The sequence below is a fragment of the Pseudophryne corroboree genome, chromosome 1 (assembly GCF_028390025.1).
Source record: "Pseudophryne corroboree isolate aPseCor3 chromosome 1, aPseCor3.hap2, whole genome shotgun sequence".
Classification (NCBI taxonomy): Eukaryota; Metazoa; Chordata; class Amphibia; order Anura; family Myobatrachidae; genus Pseudophryne; species Pseudophryne corroboree.
This window is the reverse complement of record NC_086444.1, coordinates 984,481,400-984,506,727: the sequence shown is the minus strand read 5'-3', so window position 1 is coordinate 984,506,727 and position 25,328 is coordinate 984,481,400. Positions and strand designations below refer to the sequence as shown.

General features: G+C 42.6%; 1 protein-coding gene across 2 annotated transcripts in view; it reads right to left on the bottom strand.

Annotated features, from left to right (window-relative positions):
* The window catches only part of LRBA (LPS responsive beige-like anchor protein), a 1,108,277-nt gene that overhangs the window by 615,473 nt on the left and 467,476 nt on the right, over positions 1-25,328 (bottom strand). For both annotated transcript variants that reach the window (XM_063920568.1, XM_063920569.1), the window contains exon 35: positions 13,783-13,891. In XM_063920568.1, the coding sequence (XP_063776638.1) occupies positions 13,783-13,891 (109 nt within the window). The remainder of the gene's footprint in view (positions 1-13,782; positions 13,892-25,328) is intronic.

Below are 25,328 nucleotides of genomic sequence, written 5' to 3'. Positions count from 1 at the left end.
CTGGCACTGTGAGGGGCATTTGTATACTTGGCACTGTGAGGGGCATTTGTATACTTGGCACTGTGGGGGCAACTGTGGATCTGGCACTGCACTATTGGGGGCATATGTGCATCACGTCCCATTTTAACTGGCCACACCCATTTTTTTTGGGCACAGTACCTCTATGGGGCAGACCTGCTGGGGGGGCAGGGTAATTTTTTAAGTTGAGAATTTTTGTATGGCCCCCGAAGGATTTTATAAATATCCAAATGGCCCTCGGTAGAAAAAAGGTTCCCCACCCCTGGTGTAAAGGATACTGCATTCATTCACCACTGTTGTCATATATGGAAGTCCAGGACTTTTTGTGTTGTCAAGCTCAGCAATGCATTTTTTTCTTCTCAGAATATACCACACTGTTAATTTGGCCACTCCTAAGGTTCTTGCCATCTCTCTGATGGATTTCTCTTTTTTTTATTTTTTATTTAAGCCTAAGAATGGCACTGAAAGCTCTTGTGACTGCATTTTGTGGGTTAACAGCAACAGCTTTCAAATACAAATGTCACACTTGGAATTAACATCAGACCTTTAGCCTGCCTAATGCACAAAGAAATAGAATAAGTGTAGCCCAGTACTGTCCATGAAAAAACATTTGAGAAAAATGTCCAATTTACTTTTGGTCCCTTAAAAAAGAGGGAGCTACACATTAAACAGTTGTATTTCTTAAACCAGTGGTTACCAAACTGGGTGCCTCAGGGCACTTGAAGTGCCTGGGTTAGTGATCCAGTACCAATTAAAAAATTTTATGGTCAATGTGATAAACAAAACCAGTGCTTGTGGCGGCCAATCATAAAATATGTGGACAAGCAGAAGCGAATCATGTTCCTCACCACACAATCTAAGGATGACATATAAACACAATTTACTTCATTTATTTTCTCTGAATTTCTCAATAGGAAACTTTTGGCCTAGGGGTGCCGTGAAAAAAAACTCTGATACTCTAGGGCAGTGATGGGAAACCTTTGGCACTCCAGCTGTTAACTACACATCCCAGTATGCCCTGCTACAGTTTTGATATTTGGCCATGCTAAAACTAAAAGGGCATGCTGGGATGTGAAGTTCAACAACAGCCTGAGTGCCAAAGGTTCCCCATCACTGCTCTAGGGCTCAGCGATTCCAAAAAGTTTGGTAACCGCTGTCATAAACCAATCCATTTGGATGTGAATACCCTCAAATTAAAGCAAATAGTTAACCCTTTTAAACCATATTCAGTATATAACTCATGTCAACTGTCTCTCCTATATTGTAAGCTCCTAGGAGGCAGGGTCCCCCTTCCTCCTATTCGCACAACCCTCTTCTCTAGCACTTCATTGACCGCCTTCACTCAATTAGTGGACATTTAGTCCAAAATCCTCTCACTCATCGCTATTAGTCTCTTAAGTTAAACTGGTTTAATTTAAGCATTATTATTAGCTTACATCTAGCTAGAATTCGTGTTTTAGCTTTAGTACATAGTTGAAAATAGCTCACACATGAGGGGTGTGATTATTGTATAGGAAATCTGGTGTGCAAAACCCTTTCATTGTATATTTTAAAACAGTTTGTCACCAAATGTTACTAACAAAGGTGCGAGCATGTTATACATGATTACACATAGTTAACACGTTATGTGCCTATAATAAAGGCGCTATCAGTTTTCAAATATACCAAAGGAGACATGTACACTTTGCATCTACAGGAACTCGTTTACTGAAGCTTATTATTGACAAGTTACCCCTACATGTTACTTTGTTACAGACAACTCACCGAATAAATGTCCGACTATGGTATAGCTGGTGTTGAATACGAATCTCCCACAAAAAAGAGCTGTGTAGTGGGTATCTTAATACAAGCAGGTGATGCACACAGGTATATTTAGTTTTAATCTTAATGATATTTGTATTATAACAGTACAAACTACGATGTGGAAGAAAATAGGAATATAGAAGGTCAGAATCCAAATTAATCGCCAAACCAGCCCACTATATGAAAACTCTAGACCCCCACCTGCTGAAGAATAACAGATTGCCTTCTCTAATTCTGGCATAGATAAAGAGGACATCAATAAATTCCCCTATGTTTTCAGTAATCCACAGGAAAGCTCCAAATTCCAAGAAAGAGTATACCCTTTCTTATTTACAGAGGTAGATGTTTGAATGAGGTTATATACTGTAGCTTGGCATAATAAGCAGGAAAAATCAATGACTATACCCTGTCATCCTTTCCTTGAGCTACCCTATTGAAGTGAATAAGTCTGAAAGGCCGTTGGGGATCCTTGACAAAGTGCCTTTACACGAAACACATTGGCATATTATAACATTATAAGTCATCTCATTTGAGCTCATGCCGCTGCATCATCAAACTGTGATATCCCTTCCACTTATGAACGGCATACCACGCTTTGTTTCACAATATCCAAGATCTCAAAATGTTTGTAGTCCAAAGTTTCTTTATCTTCACCAAAACATTATTGATTATTCTCTGTGTGTGTGCTTATTTTATGATTTGGTTTGTTGTGGTTGTAGCTTACACATTATACAAGTATCTACCTTTCTTTCACGTATTTGTCTTTGTTCTTTTCTATACAGCCATGCCGTTTATTTTTAATTGAGCCCATACCAGTGCAGGCTTTAGTTTCCCCTAAACCCTCTTGGCCAGTAGATGGTCAGATTTATCAACCCAGATGAAACATCAAGTGCAATAATTATAAAGGGCTAAAGTAAACCTGTCATTCAGAATTTATGCAAGGTCTCCCTTGTCTCAACTAACTAAGCATAAGGAGTACTTGTGGCTAGTCTCAAATCTTTCATGTCTCCTCTGCAAAGACTATGCTTGTTAGTGTCTTTTTAGGAGGGAACCTAACTGAATGCACTTTCCCTATGTCACATATATGTACATCTTCAAACGGTAAAAAGAATCATTCAAATGAATGTGGTCATCAATGGAACTACATTTTCTGCACATTGAAACTATTTCAATTCACTTAATCCAGTGTTTGCTTCTAAGTATACAAAAAGGTGCTCTGATTTACGTGGAGCACAGCTGGTGGAAAAACATGCAGAGCCTGCTATCATTGCTTCATAAATTAACTTTCCATCAAGCAAAGAGAGCATGCTCATACTATAATAGCATTTTGTTGGTTTCCCAGCTCATCAAACTGCAACAAATTCATGCTCACAAAGGACAACAGAATGTGGGGAGAGACTGATTAATTTTGAGGATCCCAGACACCAGACTTTCACAAATATGGTATTTTAGGGGAGTCGAGGATTACGCCATGTTTTTTTTTTTTTTTATGTGGGCATGTGTCTTCTTTATAGATAAAACAGATGCAGTAATTGATGACACTGCACCACACTAAATTATACTCTAGTGCCCTTTCGCACATGCAATTCTGTGGTCTTATCACTATGACAGATGAAGCTGCTGCACTTCTCCCTTTCTCCCACCTCTACTACCTGTTCTTTTGACCCTGTTCTCTCAGAGCCCTTTACAATCTATCTCCTACATTAATCAAAGTCTTAACCTACTTATTCAAACTCTTCCTTACTGCTGGAATATTTCCCTCGTCTCTAAAATATGTGGTTATCACACAAATACTAAAGACAATTTCTATTGATCCTCTCTCTCTTACTAACCTATGACCCACATCTATTTACCCTCATCTAGGAGTTTATTGAGCAGCTTGTCTACATCCTTACTACCTATGGCTTTTCAGATAATTTCCTTGATATTTTGGAAGCAGACCTGAATCCACTTCAGAAACTATGCTCACAGAATGCCATTTTATTATAACAGTATCTTTACTCATAACTTTATAACATGCTCCTGATGTTCTGAAGCACTTTCCTCTTTAAGCCCGCTGGATACACCAAGTTTCTTAGTCAACTACATTGCCTCAATTAATCAACTGCTATCTTGTCATTGGCTTGGAAAAGCAACTTTACAAGTATGGATAAACAAATATATCCTTTCCTTTTACCTGCTCATATGTGCATTATTGCCATATTTCTAGTTATGAGACTGCATTAGGCTCCTTACCATTGGCATCAAAATTATGAGTTTTATCACTACCAAAAAGCATTTAAACTGGTATGGGGATGGGCCATATGGATTGCAATGACCCACATATCAACTTGCTCCAATAATCGTCAGTCTGTAGCACACTGTTTCTCAATCTGTGTTTTACACCTCCATCATCACTCCCTCCTACTAACCATAATCACTGCTTAGGTGATCTTTGAAAATGTTCTTTGGAGAATTTGACAAAATCAAATCTTAACTTAAAAGTGCCCATAAAGTGTGGTAGATTTTATACATGGTCAGGCAGTTGATTAATGGTCACATGCAGTCATGATCAAACAGCACTATTCCCAGTTGGATTTGCCAGCAACAAGTACACACATGAACAAAACAGGCAAATGTGGTCACAACTGCCGAGTGGACAGATGCCAAGCATCCAATATGCATACATTAACAATCTACTCTCTTTACATGCTGTTGCTGCTACCTAATATTAGTCTCAAACAACACATGCTCTGATACCTTCAACTCTAATTACCACCAATTATTGATTTTCAGGAACACTTTACACTTGGTGAAATGCACCGAGGCCATTCATACATATGTGAAGCATGCTTATAATCAGGTCTGTTTTTAGATAAAACTCTTGCACCATGGAAAAGGTACACTGATGACCATAAGTTATGAATAGTTGTGCAGTTATAACTCAGCACAAGGCAGATACCTGCAAATAGCTCTGTGCATGCAATGTGGGTGTAATTACTTGCGTTCAACACTTCTGGCCCTCAAAACACTGTTTTCCTTTTTAGCCTTATGTATACTCAAAAAGTTGTCTTTTTGTTGGTTATAGCCTATCAATATAGTCAAGATGATTATAATTATGAATATTCTCTCCTCCATTGTGAAATTACAAACTACTACAGTATAAGGGATAAATACACTCCACATTAATAGTACAGCCGTTTGAACTTCACATGAGCTTAGAAGAGCTATGAGATCTCTTGGCAGCTTTTAAGATGATTGTTTTGCACAAATAAATTTGTTTATTTCGGGTTAGGTACATTACTTAGTTAAAATTTAGACATTCAAAACTTAAACACCATAATATCAAAACGTACAATATTTAGACAACCAAAATTTGGACATTAAGGGTGGAATTCAAATGTTTGAAAAGTTGGTTGGGTGTCTGTTTTTTCCTATTAGATAGGAAAAAAACAGATTCCCAACTGACTTTTCAAACATTTGAATCTCCCCCTAACGATATGTAGACAATCAATATGTAGACAAGAGTTTACCAAACTCCGCCATTACAGTCTAGGTTTTATTGGGTATCCATGGCTCAGCACAGATTGTTAAATCTAACTGACTGAGGTACTAATTAAGTCACCTATGCTCAAGCATAAATATATTAAAAACTGGACTGTAATGGCGGAGTTTGGGAATCTATGATGTAGACTGTCTGAACTTTGACAGGGACATAATGTAGACAATAAACAGACCATTTGAAATGTTGATATAGGAGCAAAGAAATAGTTAAATATGTATAAAAAATACGTAACTCCACAGACACTTGGGGGTAAATGTATTTATTGTGAGATGGGGGTTTAGTGGTATCAGTGCACTTTATGTATTAATGCAAAGGGGTGTGGCAAATGACAGGGGTGCTATAAGCCCCTGTCTTTATCGGCGGTGCTATCTACAAGATAGCAAGCCGATACACTAGGCATTGTATGAACAGTCAGTGGCACTGACTGTTCCGACAGCTGCAGCTGACATTGCCTCATCACCACAGAAGGGACAGCACTGTCAATAGGTCATTCCCGGTCACTGCCATAGGAAGGAATGGGGGAGCGCTGATTGGTTGAGAGAGTGGCAACAGTTGCTATGGCAGTGACTGATCTCAGCCAATCAGTGCTTCCCCATTCATTCCTATGACAGTGACCTGGAATGACCTTAATGACCTGTCATTATGCGTAGCACTGTACACTTGGTACATGTAATTTATTTCATCCTCTATGGAACACCTTAGAACATATAAACTAAATTTGTTCAGTTATGTGCAAAAAGAGAAAGTTATGTGACTGGAATAGTCAGATGACTTTTCATCATGGGCATGTATCTCCTCGGAATGTTGATATATACCAATACACTTGCATCATTGCTCAACTTAGGGACTATGCCTACCAGAAATTTAACAATACTGGATGGACTTACAAAGAATTTTTCATCCGGAGTAAATTTTAGAGAATATTTGCTTGTTCAAGTAAAATTTCGATGCATGACTCTGAAATTAGACAACAAGCGTCTCATCTAAGGTTATCACTTTACGGACAACTGTCCACTCGGGCTTCAGCGAAATAGGATTCCTAACATGCATCTTACCTTTTAGTACATGTAAGTCATAGTATTACTATGTCACTTGCTCTCAAAGGAATCGCTTCTCTCCTAAACCAGTTTGACGTACATGACATAGGTCTTAGAAGCTCTGACAAACTAGACACTGGATATCTGGGGTTCTAAGGATCACTCCACTAACCAATAAATCCACCTTTCCTTAGACTTCCTGAGAGAAGGGTGATGGATTGAATAACATTCTAATACCAGCAATACAAACATTTCAAAATGCTTTCTGAACCACCCTTCCAACATCAGTGGGAGGTGGACATTGAAACCACTAGGAGAATATCTAAGTAACTTCTCATCGATTCTCTAAATACTCGAGGGGAAATTATTTAACAGTTGCTCTCTCATACTTAAGAGATTGCATAAACTGCTCAAAATATCGTTGACATCACCATTGCAACCAGAGTGGCAATATTATGCACTCTCCTACTTCTGTTGCAGGAAGTGTTTTGGCTTGACAAGTTTTGAATTTCAATATGACTCCATCTGAAGTAGCCTTGCTAGCCTTTACCCCACCCACCCTAAAATCCTAAGCATGTGTTAGAGCACATTTCTATTTCAACTAGAAATGTCAAAACTCTTAACCTGAAAGAGTACAATACCTTCCCACCTTTACCAATATTATACCCAAAGTGACATGGAGACTATGAGAGTATGTAAAGTGGTTTTCATGATGTAAATGTGTCACAGAAGAAGTAGAGGGTTTGTCCATACACAAGGGTGACCATAATGCTAGATTTATAAAATTACCAACCACTACTCAAATAGTATGTATGATAAATCCTTATCATTGGCTTTGCAGAAAGCATCCATCGATATGCTTGTGTGATTTTTTTCCCTCCTATCCTTCTTTATTTCTATACCCTGTCTAAATATTTTTCAATAAAAATGTATAAGCCTAACCAGAACCTTCATAGATATACAGGAACTAAAAATATACACTTTAAAACCGCTTATTTGTCTCTATTTAGACCCTATTATTCCTCAGGAAACTATTGCTTCATTTTGAAAAGCTTAACATCTCTCACGAAGAAACCTCTACAACTTCCCAGACTTCCATATATTATTTTAAACCAGATGTGCAGTTATCCCAGATTCATGGCCCCATCCCTCACCAAATCCTTCCTCTAAAAAATGAGCTTTCATCAAGCAGTTTTTGCCATTGTGTTGCTCAGTGTCTAATGTGTAGGCACACACAAACTAATGCAGCACTATAAATGATATTATTAACTAATTATAATCACCACAAAGTGTCCGCAGTGCTGTAGAGTAACAAATAAACTATTCCCAATAAGTGCAACAGAACAGCAGAACAACACACAAATGCCGACCATAGCCTATGTACAGAGTATGAGCATCGACATTACAACACTACAGACAGGGAAAAGCTAGGGCAACTCACAGAAGTATGCACACCAGGCTATGGGTGGGAGTTGATACAGTACTTAATGATCCTGTACCCAACGTATAGGAGAACAAAAAGTGTCCGAGTTGCTAAATGGGAGAAGACACTTGTTTAGTGCAGGGGAAGAACAGGAGGGACGAAGGCCCTACGCAAATAAAATACTATTAGTCCAAATAAAATTAATGTTTGAGTCTGCTGCCACAGTAAACTGCTAATACAAAATAAGATGCACTGAAGTGGGAGCAAGAGACTGTTTTCTGCAGTTATAAGCTCTGTACCGTGAAGCATGTTGAAAACCCCCCAAAAACCTATAAAACCAAAATGTATTCATAAGACAAACAAAATAATCCGGATGCAAACGGAGAAAATAAGAATTTACTTACCGATAATTCTATTTCTCGGAGTCCGTAGTGGATGCTGGGGTTCCTGAAAGGACCATGGGGAATAGCGGCTCCGCAGGAGACAGGGCACAAAAGTAAAGCTTTCCGATCAGGTGGTGTGCACTGGCTCCTCCCCCTATGACCCTCCTCCAAGCCAGTTAGGTACTGTGCCCGGACGAGCGTACACAATAAGGGAGGAATTTTGAATCCCGGGTAAGACTCATACCAGCCACACCAATCACACCGTACAACTTGTGATCTAAACCCAGTTAACAGTATGATAACAGCGGAGCCTCTGAAAAGATGGCTCACAACAATAATAACCCGATTTTTGTAACTATGTACAAGTATTGCAGATAATCCGCACTTGGGATGGGCGCCCAGCATCCACTACGGACTCCGAGAAATAGAATTATCGGTAAGTAAATTCTTATTTTCTCTATCGTCCTAGTGGATACTGGGGTTCCTGAAAGGACCATGGGGATTATACCAAAGCTCCCAAACGGGCGGGAGAGTGCGGATGACTCTGCAGCACCGAATGAGAGAACTCCAGGTCCTCCTTAGCCAGGGTATCAAATTTGTAGAATTTAGCAAACGTGTTTGCCCCTGACCAAGTAGCTGCTCGGCAAAGTTGTAAAGCCGAGACCCCTCGGGCAGCCGCCCAAGATGAGCCCACCTTCCTTGTGGAATGGGCATTTACATATTTTGGCTGTGGCAGGCCTGCCACAGAATGTGCAAGCTGAATTGTATTACACATCCAACTAGCAATAGTCTGCTTAGAAGCAAGAGCACCCAGTTTGTTGGGTGCATACAGGATAACAGCAAGTCAGTTTTCCTGACTCCAGCCGTCCTGGAACATATTTTCAGGGCCCTGACAACATCTAGCAACTTGGAGTCCTCCAAGTCCCTAGTAGGTGCAAGGCACCACAATAAGCTGGTTCAGGTGAAACACTGACACCACCTTAGGGAGAGAACTGGGGACGAGTCCGCAGCTCTGCCCTGTCCGAATGGACAAACAGATATGGGCTTTTTTGAGAAAAAACCACCAATTTGACACTCGCCTGGTCCAGGCCAGGGCCAAGAGCATGGTCACTTTTCATGTGAGATGCTTCAAATCCACAGATTTGACTGGTTTTAAACCAATGTGATTTGAGGAATCCCAGAACTACGTTGAGATCCCACAGTGCCACTGGAGGCACAAAAGGGGGTTGTATATGCAATACTCCCTTGACAAACTTCTGGACTTCAGGAACTGAAGCCAATTCTTTCTGGAAGAAAATCGACAGGGCCGAAATTTGAACCTTAATGGACCCCAATTTGAGGCCCATAGACACTCCTGTTTGCAGGAAATGCAGGAAACGACCGAGTTGAAATTTCTTTGTGGGGCCTTCCTGGCCTCACACCACGCAACATATTTTCGCCACATGTGGTGATAATGTTGTGCGGTCACCTCCTTTCTGGCTTTGACCAGGGTAGGAATGACCTCTTCCGGAATGCCTTTTTCCCTTAGGATCCGGCTTTCCACCGCCATGCCGACAAACGCAGCTGCGGTAAGTCTTGGAACAGACATGGTACTTGCTGAAGCAAGTCCCTTCTTAGCGGCAGAGGCCATAAGACCTCTGTAAGCATCTCTTGAAGTTCCGGGTACCAAGTCCTTCTTGGCCAATCCGGAGCCATGAGTATAGTTCTTACTCCTCTACGTCTTATAATTCTCAGCACCTTAGGTATGAGAAGCAGAGGAGGGAACACATACACCGACTGGTACACCCACGGTGTTACCAGAACGTCCACAGCTATTGCCTGAGGGTCTCTTGACCTGGCGCAATACCTGTCCCGTTTTTTGTTCAGACGGGACGCCATCATGTCCACCTTTGGTATTTCCCAACGGTTTACAATCATGTGGAAAAAACTTCCCGATGAAGTTTCCACTCTCCCGGGTGGAGGTCGTGCCTGCTGAGGAAGTCTGCTTCCCAGTTTCCATTCCCGGGATGAAACACTGCTGACAGTGCTATCACATGATTTTCCGCCCAGCGAAAAGTCCTTGTAGTTTTTGCCATTGCCCTCCTGCTTCTTGTGTCGCCCTGTCTGTTTACGTGGGCGACTGCCGTGATGTTTTTCCCACTGGATCAATACCGGCTGACCTTGAAGCAGAGGTCTTGCTAAGCTTAGAGCATTATAAATTTACCCTTAGCTCCAGTATATTTATGTGGAGAAAAGTCTCCAGACTTGATCACACTCCCTGGAAATTTTTTCCTTGTGTGACTGCTCCCCAGCCTCTCGGGCTGGGCTCCGTGGTCACCAGCATCCAATCCTGAATGCCGAATCTGCGGCCCTCTAGAAGATGAGCACTCTATAACCACCACAGGAGAGACACCCTTGTCCTTGGATATAGGGTTATCCGCTGATGCATCTGAAGATGCGATCCGGACCATTTGTCCAGCAGATCCCACTGAAAAGTTCTTGCGTGAAATCTGCCGAATGGAATTGCTTCGTAGGAAGCCACCATTTTTACCAGGACCCTTGTGCAATGATGCACTGTTTTTAGGAGGTTCCTGACTAGCTCGGATAACTCCCTGGCTTTCTCTTCCGGGAGAAACACCTTTTTCTGGACTGTGTCCAGAATCATCCCTAGGCACAGCAGACGTGTCGTCGGGATCAGCTGCGATTTTGGAATATTTAGAATCCACCCGTGCTGTTGTAGCAGTATCCGAGATAGTGCTACTCCGACCTCCAACTGTTCCCTGGACTATGCCCTTATCAGGAGATCGTCCAAGTAAGGGATAATTAAGACGCCTTTTCTTCGAAGAAGAATCATCATTTCGGCCATTACCTTGGTAAAGACCCGGGGTGCCGTGGACAATCCAAACGGCAGCGTCTGAAACTGATAGTGACAGTTCTGCACCACGAACCTGAGGTACCCTTAGTGAGAAGGGCAAATTTGGGACATAGAGGTAAGCATCCCTGATGTCCCGGGACACTATATAGTCCCCTTCTTCCTGGTTCGTTATCACTGCTCTGAGTGACTCCATCTTGATTTGAACCTTTGTAAGTGTTCAAAAATTTTTTTAGAATAAGTCTCACCTAGCCTTCTGGCTTCAGTACCACAATATAGTGTGGAATAATACCCCTTTTCTTGTAGTAGGAGGGGTAATTTAATTATCACCTGCTGGGAATACAGCTTGTGAATTTTTTCCCATACTGCCTCCTTGTCGGAGGGAGACCTTGGTAAAGCAGACTTCAGGAGCCTGCGAAGGGGAAACGTCTCGACATTCCAATCTGTACCCCTGGGATACTACTTGTAGGATCCAGGGGTCCTGTACGGTCTCAGCGCCATGCTGAGAACTTGTCAGAAGCGGTGGAACGCTTCTGTTCCTGGGAATGGGCTGCCTGCTGCAGTCTTCTTCCCTTTCCTCTATCCCTGGGCAGATATGATCTTATAGGGACGAAAGGACTAAGGCTGAAAAGACGGTGTCTTTTTCTGCAGAGATGTGACTTAGGGTAAAAACGGCGGATTTTCCAGCAGTTGCCGTGGCCACCAGGTCCGATGGACCGACCCCAAATAACTCCTCTTCCTTTATACGGCAATACACCTTTGTGCCGTTTGGAATCTGCATCACCTGACCACTGTCGTGTCCATAACATCTTCTGGCAGATATGGACATCGCATTTACTCTTGATGCCAGAGTGCAAATATCCCTCTGTGCATCTCGCATATATAGAAATGCATCCTTTAAATGCTCTATAGTCAATAAAATACTGTCCCTGTCAAGGGTATCAATATTTTTAGTCAGGGAATCCGACCAAGCCACCCCAGCTCTGCACATCCAGGCTGAGGCGATCGCTGGTCGCAGTATAACACCAGTATGTGTGTATATACTTTTTATGATATTTTCCAGCCTCCTGTCAGCTGGTCCTTGAGGACGGCCCTATCTATAGACGGTACCGCCACTTGTTTTGATAAGCGTGTGAGCGCCTTATCCACCCTAAGGGGTGTTTCCCAACGCGCCCTAACTTCTGGCGGGAAAGGGTATACCGCCCATAATTTTCTATCGGGGGGAACCCACGCATCATCACACACTTTATTTAATTTATCTGATTCAGGAAAAACTACGGTAGTTTTTTCACATCCCACATAATACCCTCTTTTGTGGTACTTGTAGTATCAGAAATATGTAACACCTCCTTCATTGCCTTTAACGTGTGGCCCTAATAAGGAATACGTTTGTTTATTCACCGTCGACACTGGATTCAGTGTCCGTGTCTGTGTCTGTGTCGACCGACTAAAGTAAACGGGCGTTTTGAAAACCCCTGACGGTGTTTTTGAGACGTCTGGACCGGTACTAATTGTTTGTCGGCCGTCTCATGTCGTCAACCGACCTTGCAGCGTGTTGACATTATCACGTAATTCCCTAAATAAACCATCCATTCCGGTGTCGACTCCCTAGAGAGTGACATCACCATTACAGGCAATTGCTCCGCCTCCTCACCAACATCGTCCTCATACATGTCGACACACACGTACCGACACACAGCACACACACAGGGAATGCTCTGATAGAGGACAGGACCCACTAGCCCTTTGGAGAGACAGAGGGAGAGTTTACCAGCACACACCAAAAACGCTATAATTATATAGGGACAACCTTATATAAGTGTTTTCCCTTATAGCATCTTTTTTATATATTTCTAACGCCAAATTAGTGCCCCCCCTCTCTGTTTTAACCCTGTTTCTGTAGTGCAGTGCAGGGGAGAGCCTGGGAGCCTTCCCTCCAGCCTTTCTGTGAGGGAAAATGGCGCTGTGTGCTGAGGAGATAGGCCCCGCCCCTTTTTCGGCGGCCTCGTCTCCCGCTCTTAACGGATTCTGGCAGGGGTTAAATATCTCCATATAGCCTCCGGAGGCTATATGTGAGGTATTTTTAGCCAAAATAGGTATTCATTTGCCTCCCAGGGCGCCCCCCTCCCAGCGCCCTGCACCCTCAGTGACTGCCGTGTGAAGTGTGCTGAGAGGAAAATGGCGCACAGCTGCAGTGCTGTGCGCTACCTTTAGAAGACTGAGGAGTCTTCTGCCGCCGATTCTGGACCTCTTCTTACTTCAGCATCTGCAAGGGGGCCGGCGGCAAGGCTCCGGTGACCATCCAGGCTGTACCTGTGATCGTCCCTCTGGAGCTGATGTCCAGTAGCCAAGAAGCCAATCCATCCTGCACGCAGGTGAGTTCACTTCTTCTCCCCTAAGTCCCTCGTTGCAGTGATCCTGTTGCCAGCAGGACTCACTGTAAAATAAAAAACCTAAGCTAAACTTTTCTAAGCAGCTCTTTAGGAGAGCCACCTAGATTGCACCCTTCTCGGCCGGGCACAAAAATCTAACTGGCTTGGAGGAGGGTCATAGGGGGAGGAGCCAGTGCACACCACCTGATCGGAAAGCTTTACTTTTGTGCCCTGTCTCCTGCGGAGCCGCTATTCCCCATGGTCCTTTCAGGAACCCCAGCATCCACTAGGACGATAGAGAAAATGTATTATGTGATATACCAAAATAAAGTTATATGTATTAAGACTTACCTCAAACTCCGAATGCCTGTGTATTTCCTCTGCACGCTGTCTGCTCAGTATAAATTCTGCTTCGTTTGCAACTCTCACCAGGTGATCTTTCATGGTCTGGCTTAGCAATCTACAATACATCAGAGGGGGAACTTCAAAATGCTTAAAATGCACTATACATGCAGGATAACAGAAATTTACAAACGGTAGGCAAACTTACAAACCTCTGTTAATGCAAAAAATCCATTTACGATTCAGTAACAAATAGTATACCTGGCTCAGATTACATTTTCCTATTGACAAGGTAGTCTGCCATACATTTCAGCTTGGTGTTTATGGGCTAGTCCTGAGTTTCAAAGACCACAAGGGATGGGACCGACCAGTAAACGAATGTGGCATTGCGGGGAATATGTAGAACATTATTGGTGAGATCTATTATAGATAGCACGTATCTTTGCGTTTCAATGCTAATTTCCCTATAGATTGTAAGCTTGTGAGCAGGGCCTTCCTACCTCTATGTTTGTTATTACCCAGTTTTGTTTTATCACTGTTGTTTCCAATTGTAAAGTGCAACAGAATTTGCTGCGCTATATAAGAAACCGTTACTAAATAAAATATAGGTCGAGTATCCCTTATCCAAAATCCCACATTTTTGGGTCCCCTACTGAGATAATGACATATATATTATACATTATGTGTATATGTATATATATATATATATATATATATATATATATTTTATAGATATATAATGTAATATATATGTATAGGTGTCATTAATCAGTAGCGTGGCCTGTTTTACACACTTTGGCAATCAGGAAATCTCTGCAGGCTATCACGTCTTATGCTATACTACACCATTTGCCCTTCTTGTAACACCTCTTGCCTAGTGATAAAAATGCAGTGGAAAACATGATGAAGTGGAGAAATATCTTTAGCGGAAAGTTAGGCTAAGACAAAGTGCACTTACCATCATTGCTTTATATACTTAACTTTAATGTTATGTTGGACTATTTTTAAATTTAATAAGTATTTTTAAATCATTATCACCAATAAATCAAGTAAAGGTGTCAATATAAATAATAATTCCAAGGATAGATGACAAAATACAGCTCCAAACTAAATTAAACCAGAATGAGTATACTGTACTCATTCTGGTTTAAATTAGTTTGGTACCTAGACCCAAAGACATTTTTTTTTTGGCTACACAATTAATTACCTGCCTCACTATTTTCCACATGAAAGCAGCTCCAGTGGCCTGGAAGTTAGCTATCAATAGTACAAACTGTCAAACATGCAGCATCCACTATGAGCATACACCACAACACAAAGATTTATAGATTTATCCAAGGATATTACTTGCAGACTTATCTTGCTTAGTGGCCCCATGACCTAGTATGACCAGTCATTTACTAGACATGACATTTTTACTTATTTTGCCAGGAGTTAGGGACATCCTTTTCATAGCATTTCTAGCCACTAATGTACACCTGTCAGAAGGCTGTCAAATTCATATATTTAAACACTACCTCTATTTAAAATGATAACCATCATATTTATATACAGTGAGATTCAATAAGAGGCAATGTAGTACATACATCAGCATTTAACATGTATTTTAATACGTATCCATACTGTATGAGATAATGAACTTAAATTTGTAATTTAGGAGCAAATTCAAACACATTTAAGGAGCTGTTGCAATAACACACCACAGACATCACCTGCAATTCGCCCTTAATTGTATTAACCCCAGTGAGTGTTCTGATAAGTCACAGATGTTAGAATGTTAGAATTAGAAAACAGCACCAAAAAAAGTTCTAGAAATATAATTTTGGGTTCCACTTTTACTTTACTACAAAATGTCAACAGTTATGATGTCAACATTCTCAAATGTGGAGATGTGAAATCCTGAAAGGTTAGGGTAGGTTTTACGGATAGAGGGAGTAATGCTCATGGGAATGACAACCCTTCTGATGACTCTGCCAGATAACAAACACATGATTACTAGGACCTGAAAATATGGCACTGGATCATTTTCGGGACCAGTTAAGTGACTGCTGGGCAACCAGGGACGAGTCCCCCTCCCTTCTTCTCCCCTGCTCGGGATCTGCCCGACTGCCTGTACCGAGGAGGCTGACTGCCGTAGTGTGTCAAACGGGGGACGCTGTCTGCCGTAGTGTGTCAAATGGGGGAGTTTGCCGTAATGTGTAAAAAGGGGACGCTGTCAGCCGTAATGTCTAAGAAGGGGATGCTGTCTGCCATAATGTATAAAAAGGGGACTTTACCTGCCGTAATGTGTAAATGGGGCTCTACCTGGTGTAGTGGCGCTACTGTGCGGCGTAATTTGAATAATGGAGACTACTGTGCACAGTAATATTAATTGGTATTATTTTGTGGCCCATGAAGCCATGCCACTATATTTTTGATGCGCACACTGCCCCTATTTTACATGAGAGGGGGCGCCGATGCCCGTTTCTTGCACACAGCGCTAAAATGTCTAGTTACGGCACTGGTCAACCGGTACAAAAGGTCAACACATTTTGTTATTTTAGCCCAAATCTAACCTTAACCCTCCCCCCTAGTGCCTAACAAGCCCCCTTGGTGCCTAACTCTAACTGTCCCTTTCAGCTGGCTAACCCTAAAATGTTGGAGGAGAGAACGTGTATTGACCATTTTTGTGTTGACCATTTCCATGTCGCTCTTTTGAATGCGTCGACCATTCATCCGTCGTCCTTCTGTCACTGTTGACCTAATGCATGTCAACCAAGTGGTGTCGACCTAGACATTGTTGATCTTTAAACCAGATACCAGAGAGAAGTCACCGAGGCCCTTACCCATTAAACAAAGAAAAAAGAAACTCACTCAGAATTCCCCTCATACAAAAACCAAAATAAAACCGTACAACGCTATAAAATGGTCTTTTGTCCCAGTGTAATAACTATGCTAAGTGAGAATAATAAGCAAATAAAAACTCTCCACTGTCGCTTCTAAATGGCAGTTGTTCCTAGTGTACAGAAAGATCATTTATTAGAGGGAATTTTAATTATTTTACGAAATGGGAATTCCAGTCAGGACACTTATGGCCACTAGGAAAACTGGATCAATTCGGCAGCCAAATGCAGTATGCAGCAAGTCTTCTACAGGACAATCTCATGAAGCAGGGCTCCAATAGCATTGCTAACAAAATCCAATTTGATACCTCCACATATGCCTAGCAGAATAGTAACAATTAAAGACTTTAAAATCACATTCCATAACACTTTTTACCTATTTGCCAATATTTGCTGAATTCCTCCTATAGAGCAATTCCTGAGAGGATTCTGTAAACCTGGGCAGGTGCTGAAGCAAATGTTCACATTTCAGAATTCATTTTTAACTTAACATGTAGCACAGTATTACTAGGAAGCATGGCTGTCATTAAAAAGACAAAGTCATTAAATAAAAAAAAAACTTGAAGTTAATTGGCAGCATGTAACATGCTAAGAACAAGTGCAGATTAGTCATTAATTTGTTACAGATGTTATCTAGTCAGTGGGTAACGTACACTAGTGCTTCTTTGGAGATGCTCTGTTATCTATAGTAATGAAACATTAATAAAGGAAACAATCTGAAGCAGTCGCTCTATAAAAGAAGGTCAAGGCAGGCCACCCCTGCATAATAGGAAACAACAACAGAACAGGCCCAGGCAGTGTAACTGAACACTCTTGTTACTGTTCTGTGACCTCTGGGATCAAGGTTGATAGAAAGAAGTCTCCATAGTCAGGCTTCTGAAACCAGTATGAAGCAAAGTATTACAAAATTTGTTTTACAAGCCAAGAGGTTAAGCTTTATAAGAAGGAAGGAAAGTAAAGAGTGCGTAAACTAGGTATGCGCTTTTATTCTCTATAAGACAAGTTAATTTAATTTTTTTGATTTTGAAGAACCAAGTGATTTTTTATACTTAGAACCCATTTTTTATGTTAGCACAGTGTAACACATTAAAGTGTAATTTAACTAATGTACATTACTTTGGGGGAGATGTACCAAATCTTGGAGAGAGAAAGTGGAGAGAGCTTCTATCTATCATTTTACAAGCTGCACTAGATTGGCTTCTAGAAGCAATTTCTCCACTTCATCCAAGGTTTGATAAATCTCCTTTGTCTACTAGTAGGGATCATATTTAAACTGCTAATAAACACATTTGGATCCACGTTTTTGCTCCCTCCCAGTATATCATATTGGTAAGTATTATTTTCCACATCTGTTATATTTAGCTAAATAGCATGAGCTTCCATCAACAAGAGGAACGTGTGCAGCAGATGTGAACAAAAACACTGCTAACAATTTAAGGGCAAGCTTCAAAGTACCCGAGGCAGACAATACAAACTCCACATTCTTTCCAATACGCTACACAGCCTTGATAGAGACTCAATACTTAGAGACTGAAAGCTTAAGTCTATTTGCCAATACAACTTTATTGCCTAGAATGTTTGCCTGACGTATGCATTATAAGCAGGGTACTGGGGCTGAGTGGCATGATATGGCAAATCTTTTAAGGGTCCCTGCTGATGAAGGGCGACGCCCTTATGAAATCACCGTTGCCTCATACCCCTTTTTTCCAACAAAATCATGGGTTCAACCCAGGATTTTGAAAACTGTTGCAAACCAGGTCAGACCTGAGACAACCTCTTTCACACTACAGCGCTGGTCCGGGATATTCACGGGTCGGTATCGTTCACACTGCACACGGGTGCAGTGTCGGCGCTTGGAGATGACATTATCTCATTGCGATGGGATATGGTTTTCACTCACCGTTGTCATATTTCTGATTTCTCTAACTCCCCTTTTTCCCCTCTCTGACCACAACCTGGCTCTCTTAACGTATCACTCTCTGCTTCCCCATCTCTACCTCCTAAGGCTACCATTACTAAGCATAACATTGAGGCTATTGACATCTCATCCCTATCCTCCCTGTTCGACTCACTTCTCTCTTCTATTTTCTCTCATGTCCTGAACAATCCACTTCCCTAAACAATGCATGCCTTACTTTGGCTCTTAACTCTGTCGCTCCACCGACCACTATTCACCCTCGCAGATTAAAACCTCAACACTGGCACACCAAATGTACCCGGCATACTTCCTACATTTCAAACATATGCTTTCGTCCTTCAGTGCTACCCTTTTCCTCGCTAAACAGTCATACTTCAAGAATCTCATCCCCTCCCAGTCTTCCAACCCCTGGCGCCTCTCTGCCACTATCAACTCCCTCCTTTGCCCACCACCACCTTGTCTCCCCTCCTCACAATCTACTCTCGACTTTGTAACTTATTTCATATCCAAGATTGACTCCATACGTCAGGACATCACATCCCACCAGACCATCAGCAACCAGCCACCTCCTATCCCTTACCACCCCTCCCCATCACCAACATGTTCTCCCATGTATCTGGTGAGGAAGTCATGGCACTCAACACCACCACCACTTGACCCTATCCACTCCCGCCTCATCCGCTACCTCTTTCCTTCTGCCTGTTCCCATTTTGCCTACCTTCTCAATCTCTCCCTCTCATCAGGCACTGTCCCCTCTGCTTTCAAGCATACATTCGTCTCCCCCTAAACCTTCCCTAGATCCAAACACCTTCTCCAACTACCGACCCATTGCTCTTCCTTTTTGCCTACAAACCCCTTGCATGTATTGTCTACAAACAACCTACTGCCTTTTTTTCCCTCCCACTCACTGCTTGACCCTTTCCAGTCTGGCTTCCGTTCTCTCCACTCCACTGAAACTGCCCTCACAAAAGTCTGCAATGGCCTCCATGCTGCCAAATCTAAGGGACACTATTCTCTGCTTATTCTTCTTGATGCTCTGTTGCTTTTGACACTGTGGACCATCCTCTCCATCAGCAAATCCTTCACTCCCTTGGTCTGCATAATACTGTCCTATCCTGGCTGTCCTCCACCTCTCTGACCATTCCTTCTCTTTCCCCTCTCATAACTCCCCCCCCACCCCACCTCCACTAACTGTTGGTGTCCACCCAGGTTCCGTTCTTGGTCCTCTCCTTTTCTCTCTTTATACCTACTCTTTAGATGAATTCCACAGCTCTTTTAACTTCCAATATCACCTCTATGCTGATACTCAAATGTATATTCCCCCCCCCACACACACACTAACCACTCCACTGCTCTCCTCCGTGTGTATCCAACTGTCTCTCTGCTATCTCTTCTAGCTGATAATCTTCCCACCCTCCCGCACAACCTCACCTCCCACAATTTCATTATCTATTGATGGCACTACTATCTCAAGTGCGCTGTCTTGGAGTAATCCCTGACATCTTCCTCTCATTCAAACCACACATTCAGCACCTCTGCCATTTTCATCTCAAAAATATTTCTAGGATCACTTCCTTAGTAGCATCCTCTCTCACCCATGATGCTACTAATACCATTATCCACTCACTGGTCATTTCCAGACTGGACTACTGTAAACTCCTCCTAACTGGCATCCCTGTCAAATTATAATCTCCACTCCAATATATCTTCAATACTGCAGCTCAGCTCATCTTCCACACCAAACGCACATCAACCTCCCCTCTCCTACAAGCCCTTCACTGGCTTCCCTTCCCTTTCAAAATCCAATTAAAACTTCTCATACTCACTAACAAAGCCTTCACCCACTACTCTCCATTTACATCTCTGACCTTACCTCTCTTTACACTCCCACCAATCCTCTTCGCTCCACTAATGCCTGCCGCCTCTCCTGTCCAATTACTTCCTCCCACTCCTACCTTCAAGATTTCTCATGTGCTGCTCCCCTTCTCTGGAATTCTCAACCTCTCCTCCTCAGACTCTCCACCTCTCTACAAAAAACTCTGAACGGGCTCTGAAGACCCACTTTTTCAACAAACCCAGCCTAATATCATACTAACACAGTATTTCACGCTCACTGTCTACCCCATCTGTGTCACCCCTGTCTATCTGACCCTCCCCTTTAGAATATAAGTTCTCATGAGCAGGGCCCTCAACCCTCATGTGCTTATCCTTTTCTTACTTAAAGCATCTTCCACAGCACCAAATTCTGCGGTTTTCTGCCACTCTGATACTTATGTCAGTGTCGTCTGCTGCTGTAGCTATGTTTATTTACCCTGTATTTGTCCTATATTGTCTACAACTGTAAGCCACTATTTTCCTGTGTTGATTATTCGTTTATATACTCTGTAATTGAGCGCTGCAGATCCCTTGTGGCACCATATAAAGGATAATAATAATAATAATAATAAAAAGATTCAACTTTTCACAAGTGGCAAAAATACCAAGAGTCTTCTATCCTCCAACACCAAGTGAACACTAACTGAAAATCTAATGGAGGTTTTAACTAGCCTACGCATTCTCTCATCTCTTTTATGCACAGAACAATAAAGAGCAAAAAATAGTAACAGTTCTTTCATTTTGGCCATGGCCTTGGAGATACCATGCTCTCCACCGCTTCGTCCAGACATTGTGCTACAGTCCAATTCTTCATCCAAATATAGAAGAATTACAGTGTATTTATTGGCAAGGAATTTGAAAGGGAACTCAGAGAACCACCTTTGAAAGAACTGTGGTTCTAGTAGATATGCCAGCTATGACTTTATCTTGTATCTTAGGGACCTGACTCATTCTGCACTTCATCACAGTGGGTTCTATTCTTCCAGAACTAGACTGATGCGTTTTCAAAACCTGTGCCCATTCCATATGGATATAGACGTTATGGTAAGAACTTACCGTTGAAAACGTGATTACTCTTATGTCCACAGTTATCCACAGGATAACATTGGGATATGGTTGAGCGACAGCGGAAATGGCACCAACACGGTCACAAGTTTTCTGGCCTCCCAGGATGCATCGGGGCTTCACCATATAATCCCGCCCACTGACTCAGTCAGATCAGTTCTTTCCACAGCGATTTAGGCAGGAGCATCAGGTAGAAACCTGTTTAGGCGATAAGAACACACATGCACACCCTTCCACACAAGGAGGAAGAGGTTTAGTGATTGTCAAGATCCTCAAATCAGGTGAGTCAGGGTGGGATCCCTGTGGACATAAGAGAAATCACGTTATCAACGGTAAGTTCTTACCATAACGTCTATTTCTCTGGCTGGGTCCACAGGATTATCCACAGGATAACATTGGGATTCCCAAAGCCAATTTTAGTGGTGGGGACGCTCCTGATTACACAGGAGGACCTTTCGCCCGAAGTCTGCGTCATGAGAGGCAAAAGTATCCAAGGCATAATGTCTGATGTATGTGTTTATGGAAGACCATGTGGCTGCCTTATATATCTATTCTGCTGAAGCACCCTGTTGTGCTGCCCATGAAGGACCTACTTTATATGTAGTGTGACATGAGCCAGAGTAGGGAGATCTGCATGAGAATAAGCTTCTGATATTACCATTCGGAGCCATCTCGCCAGCGTCCGTTTACTAGCAGGCCATCCTCTTCTATGGAATTTGTAGAGGATGAAGAGAGAATCTGTTTTTCTGACGGCACTAGTACGATCTATGTAGATTCTTAAAGCTCGGACTACGTCCATCGACGCTTCTCCAGCAGATAGTCCCGATACCTGAAAAGCTGGGACTACAATCTCTTCATTCAGGTGAAACTTTGACACCACCTTTGGAAGATAACAAGATCTCGTTCTGAGAACTGCTCTGTCTGGAAAAAAACTTAGGAAAGGAGACTTACACGATAACGCTCCTAAATCGGACACTCTTCTGGCTGACGCCATTGCCAGTAGAAAAAGCACTTTAGCCGTTATCCATTTAAGATCTGCTCTCTTAAGTGGTTCAAACGGAGGACCCTGGAGAAATTTAAGAACTAAATTCAAATCCCAGGGAGCTGCAAGAGGAACAAATGGAGGTTGAATATGTACAACTCCCTGAAAGAAAGTACGTACATCCTGTAAATCAGCAATCTAACGCTAAAACCATACAGTTAATGCTGATACTTGAACTCTCAAGGAAGCAACTTTCAAACCTTTATCCAATCCTGCTTGAAGGAAATCCAATATCCTGGATACTTTAAAAGATCTTGGATTCAAATTATTTCCAGTACACCAATGAATATAGGCTTGCCATATTCTATGATATACACGAGCTGAAGAAGGCTTTCTTGCTCTAAGCATAGTTTGGATTTCTTGTTTCGAAAATCCTCTAGCTTCTAAGATAGAGGTTTCAACAGCCACGCCGTCAAAGACAGGCGATCCAGCTGACTGTGGCAACAAGGACCCTGCATTAGCAGATCTGGACGTTGAGGGAGCAGTATCGGTGCTTCCACGGACATTCTTAGCAGATCTGTGTACCAATGCCTTCTTGGCCAAGCTGGAGCTTAGAATTATTGCTCCCTTTGCTTGCTTTATTTTTCTCACTACTCTGGGTAACAGAGATATTGGAGGGAACAGATATGCCAGATGAAATTTCCATTCTACCGACAGTGCGTCTACAAGGACCGCTCCTGGGTCCCTTATTCTCGATCCGTACCTTGAAACTTTGTTGTTTAGATGAGATGCCATGAGGTTTATCTCTGGTAGACACCATCTGTTCACTAGTGTCTGAAACACTTCTGGGTGTAATGCCCATTCAGTTTCCTGAATGGTGTGTCAACTGAGAAAATCCGCTTCCCAGTTCAGTACACCTGGGACAATCCTCCATCAATCTTTTGCTGTGAGTTCCTCCTTTATGATTGAGGTACGCTACTGCTGTCGCATTGTCTGAGCGAATCTGGACCGGTCTTCCTTGCAGACTGTCCTTTGTCTGAACTAGAGCCAAGTAAATGGCCCTTATTTCAAACAGATTTATCGGCAGGCGACTTTCCCTTGCGGTCCATTTTCCCTGGAACCAAAGGCTTCAGAGTACTGCACCCCAGCCTTGCAGGCTGGCATCTGTTGTCAGGACTTGCCATTCTTTTATCCAAAAAGGTCTCCCCCTTGTTTAAATGGTCTGTCTGTAGCCACCACGCTAGAGACCTTTTTACGTTTACTGGAAACTTTACCATCTGCTTTTTTATCGTCTGATGATTTCCATTCCATTTGGTCAGAATAAGGTGCTGCAATGGTCTGGAGTCGAATTGCGCATATTCCACCATGTCGAAGGTTGATACCATCAAACCCAACAGTCGCATTGCTGCATGGACTGACATTGTCTGGGCGTGCAACGCTTCCTGAGCCATGACCTGCACCTTGACTATCTTTTTCTCTGGTAAGAGAACTTTCTGTAGGTCTGAATCCAATATGACCCCCAAATAAACCATCCACTGTGACGGATTCAGAGACAACTTTTCCCAATTTATGAGCCACCCGTGTCTCTGTAAACAAACTATTGTCTGTTGAAGAGGGCTCAGAAGTAAATCTTGCGATTGTGCTAAGATTAACAGGTCGTCGAGGTATGGGAATATTCTTATCCCCTGTTTGCGCAGACAAGCTGCCATAACCACCATGATCTTGGTAAACACCCTGGGTGCTGTTGCTAGCCCGAAGGGCAAGGCTTGGGACTGAAAATGTTCCTGGAGGATGGCAAACCTGAGGTAACACTGATGAGACAGTGCTATAGGCACATGTAGGTAAGCATCCTGTACATCCAGAGATACCATGTAATCTCCTGGTTCCATGGCCAACATTATGAAGCGTAACGTCTCCATGTGGAACTTCGGGATCCAAATGTATTTGTTTAACATTTTAAGATTGAGAATTGGTCGATATGACCCATTTGGATTCTGGATCAGAAATAGATTGGAGTAAAACCCCTGTCCCCTTTGTGATGGAGGTACTGGGACAATCACACCTGACTGCAGTAATTTTTGGACTGCTTCTTGCAGGGCATTGGCCTTCGACTCTATACGAGACGGGCTGGTGAAAAAAAATCTTTGAGGAGGCTGCCTCCTGAATGGGAACCCATACACCTGAGATACCACCTTCTGCACCCAAGCATCTGTTGTCGACTGCTGCCATATGTGTGCAAAGTGAAGGAGTCGGCCCCCAACCCTGGAATCCTCCAGCCGGAGGCCCATCTCTTCAGGCTGATTGTTTCTGTTCAGGCTTGGAAGCTGGCTTTTTGCTAGCCCACTGCTTCATACCCCTGGTTTTTAACTGGGGTTGCTTAGACTCCTCTTTAACTTTCGCTTTGCTTTGCCAATGAAATGAGCGAAACTTTGAACCCTTGGACTTAGGGTTATAAGTAGCCGGAAATCTGACCTTCTTTGACTCAGCCTCTGATTCTAGGATATCAGATAATGGTTTCCCAAACAATATATTACCAATGAAAGGCAATGCTTCCGATTCTTTCTTGGATTCCGCATCTGCCTTCCAGGTACGTAGCCAAACTGCTCTGCGAGCGGCTACTGTCAAGGCTGAAGCTTTAGATGCAACTATACCCATATCAATTGCTGCTTCTTCCAAGTATTGGGTAGATTGTCTTAAACGGCTTAAATGATACTCTTGCTCCCTAGTAGAAGAGATGTCACTCTCTAGTTCCTCTATCCATTCGCCCATTGTCTTTGCTACCCAGGCCGAAGCCATAGCAGGTCTTACCGCTGCTCCTACTAGAGAAAATAAA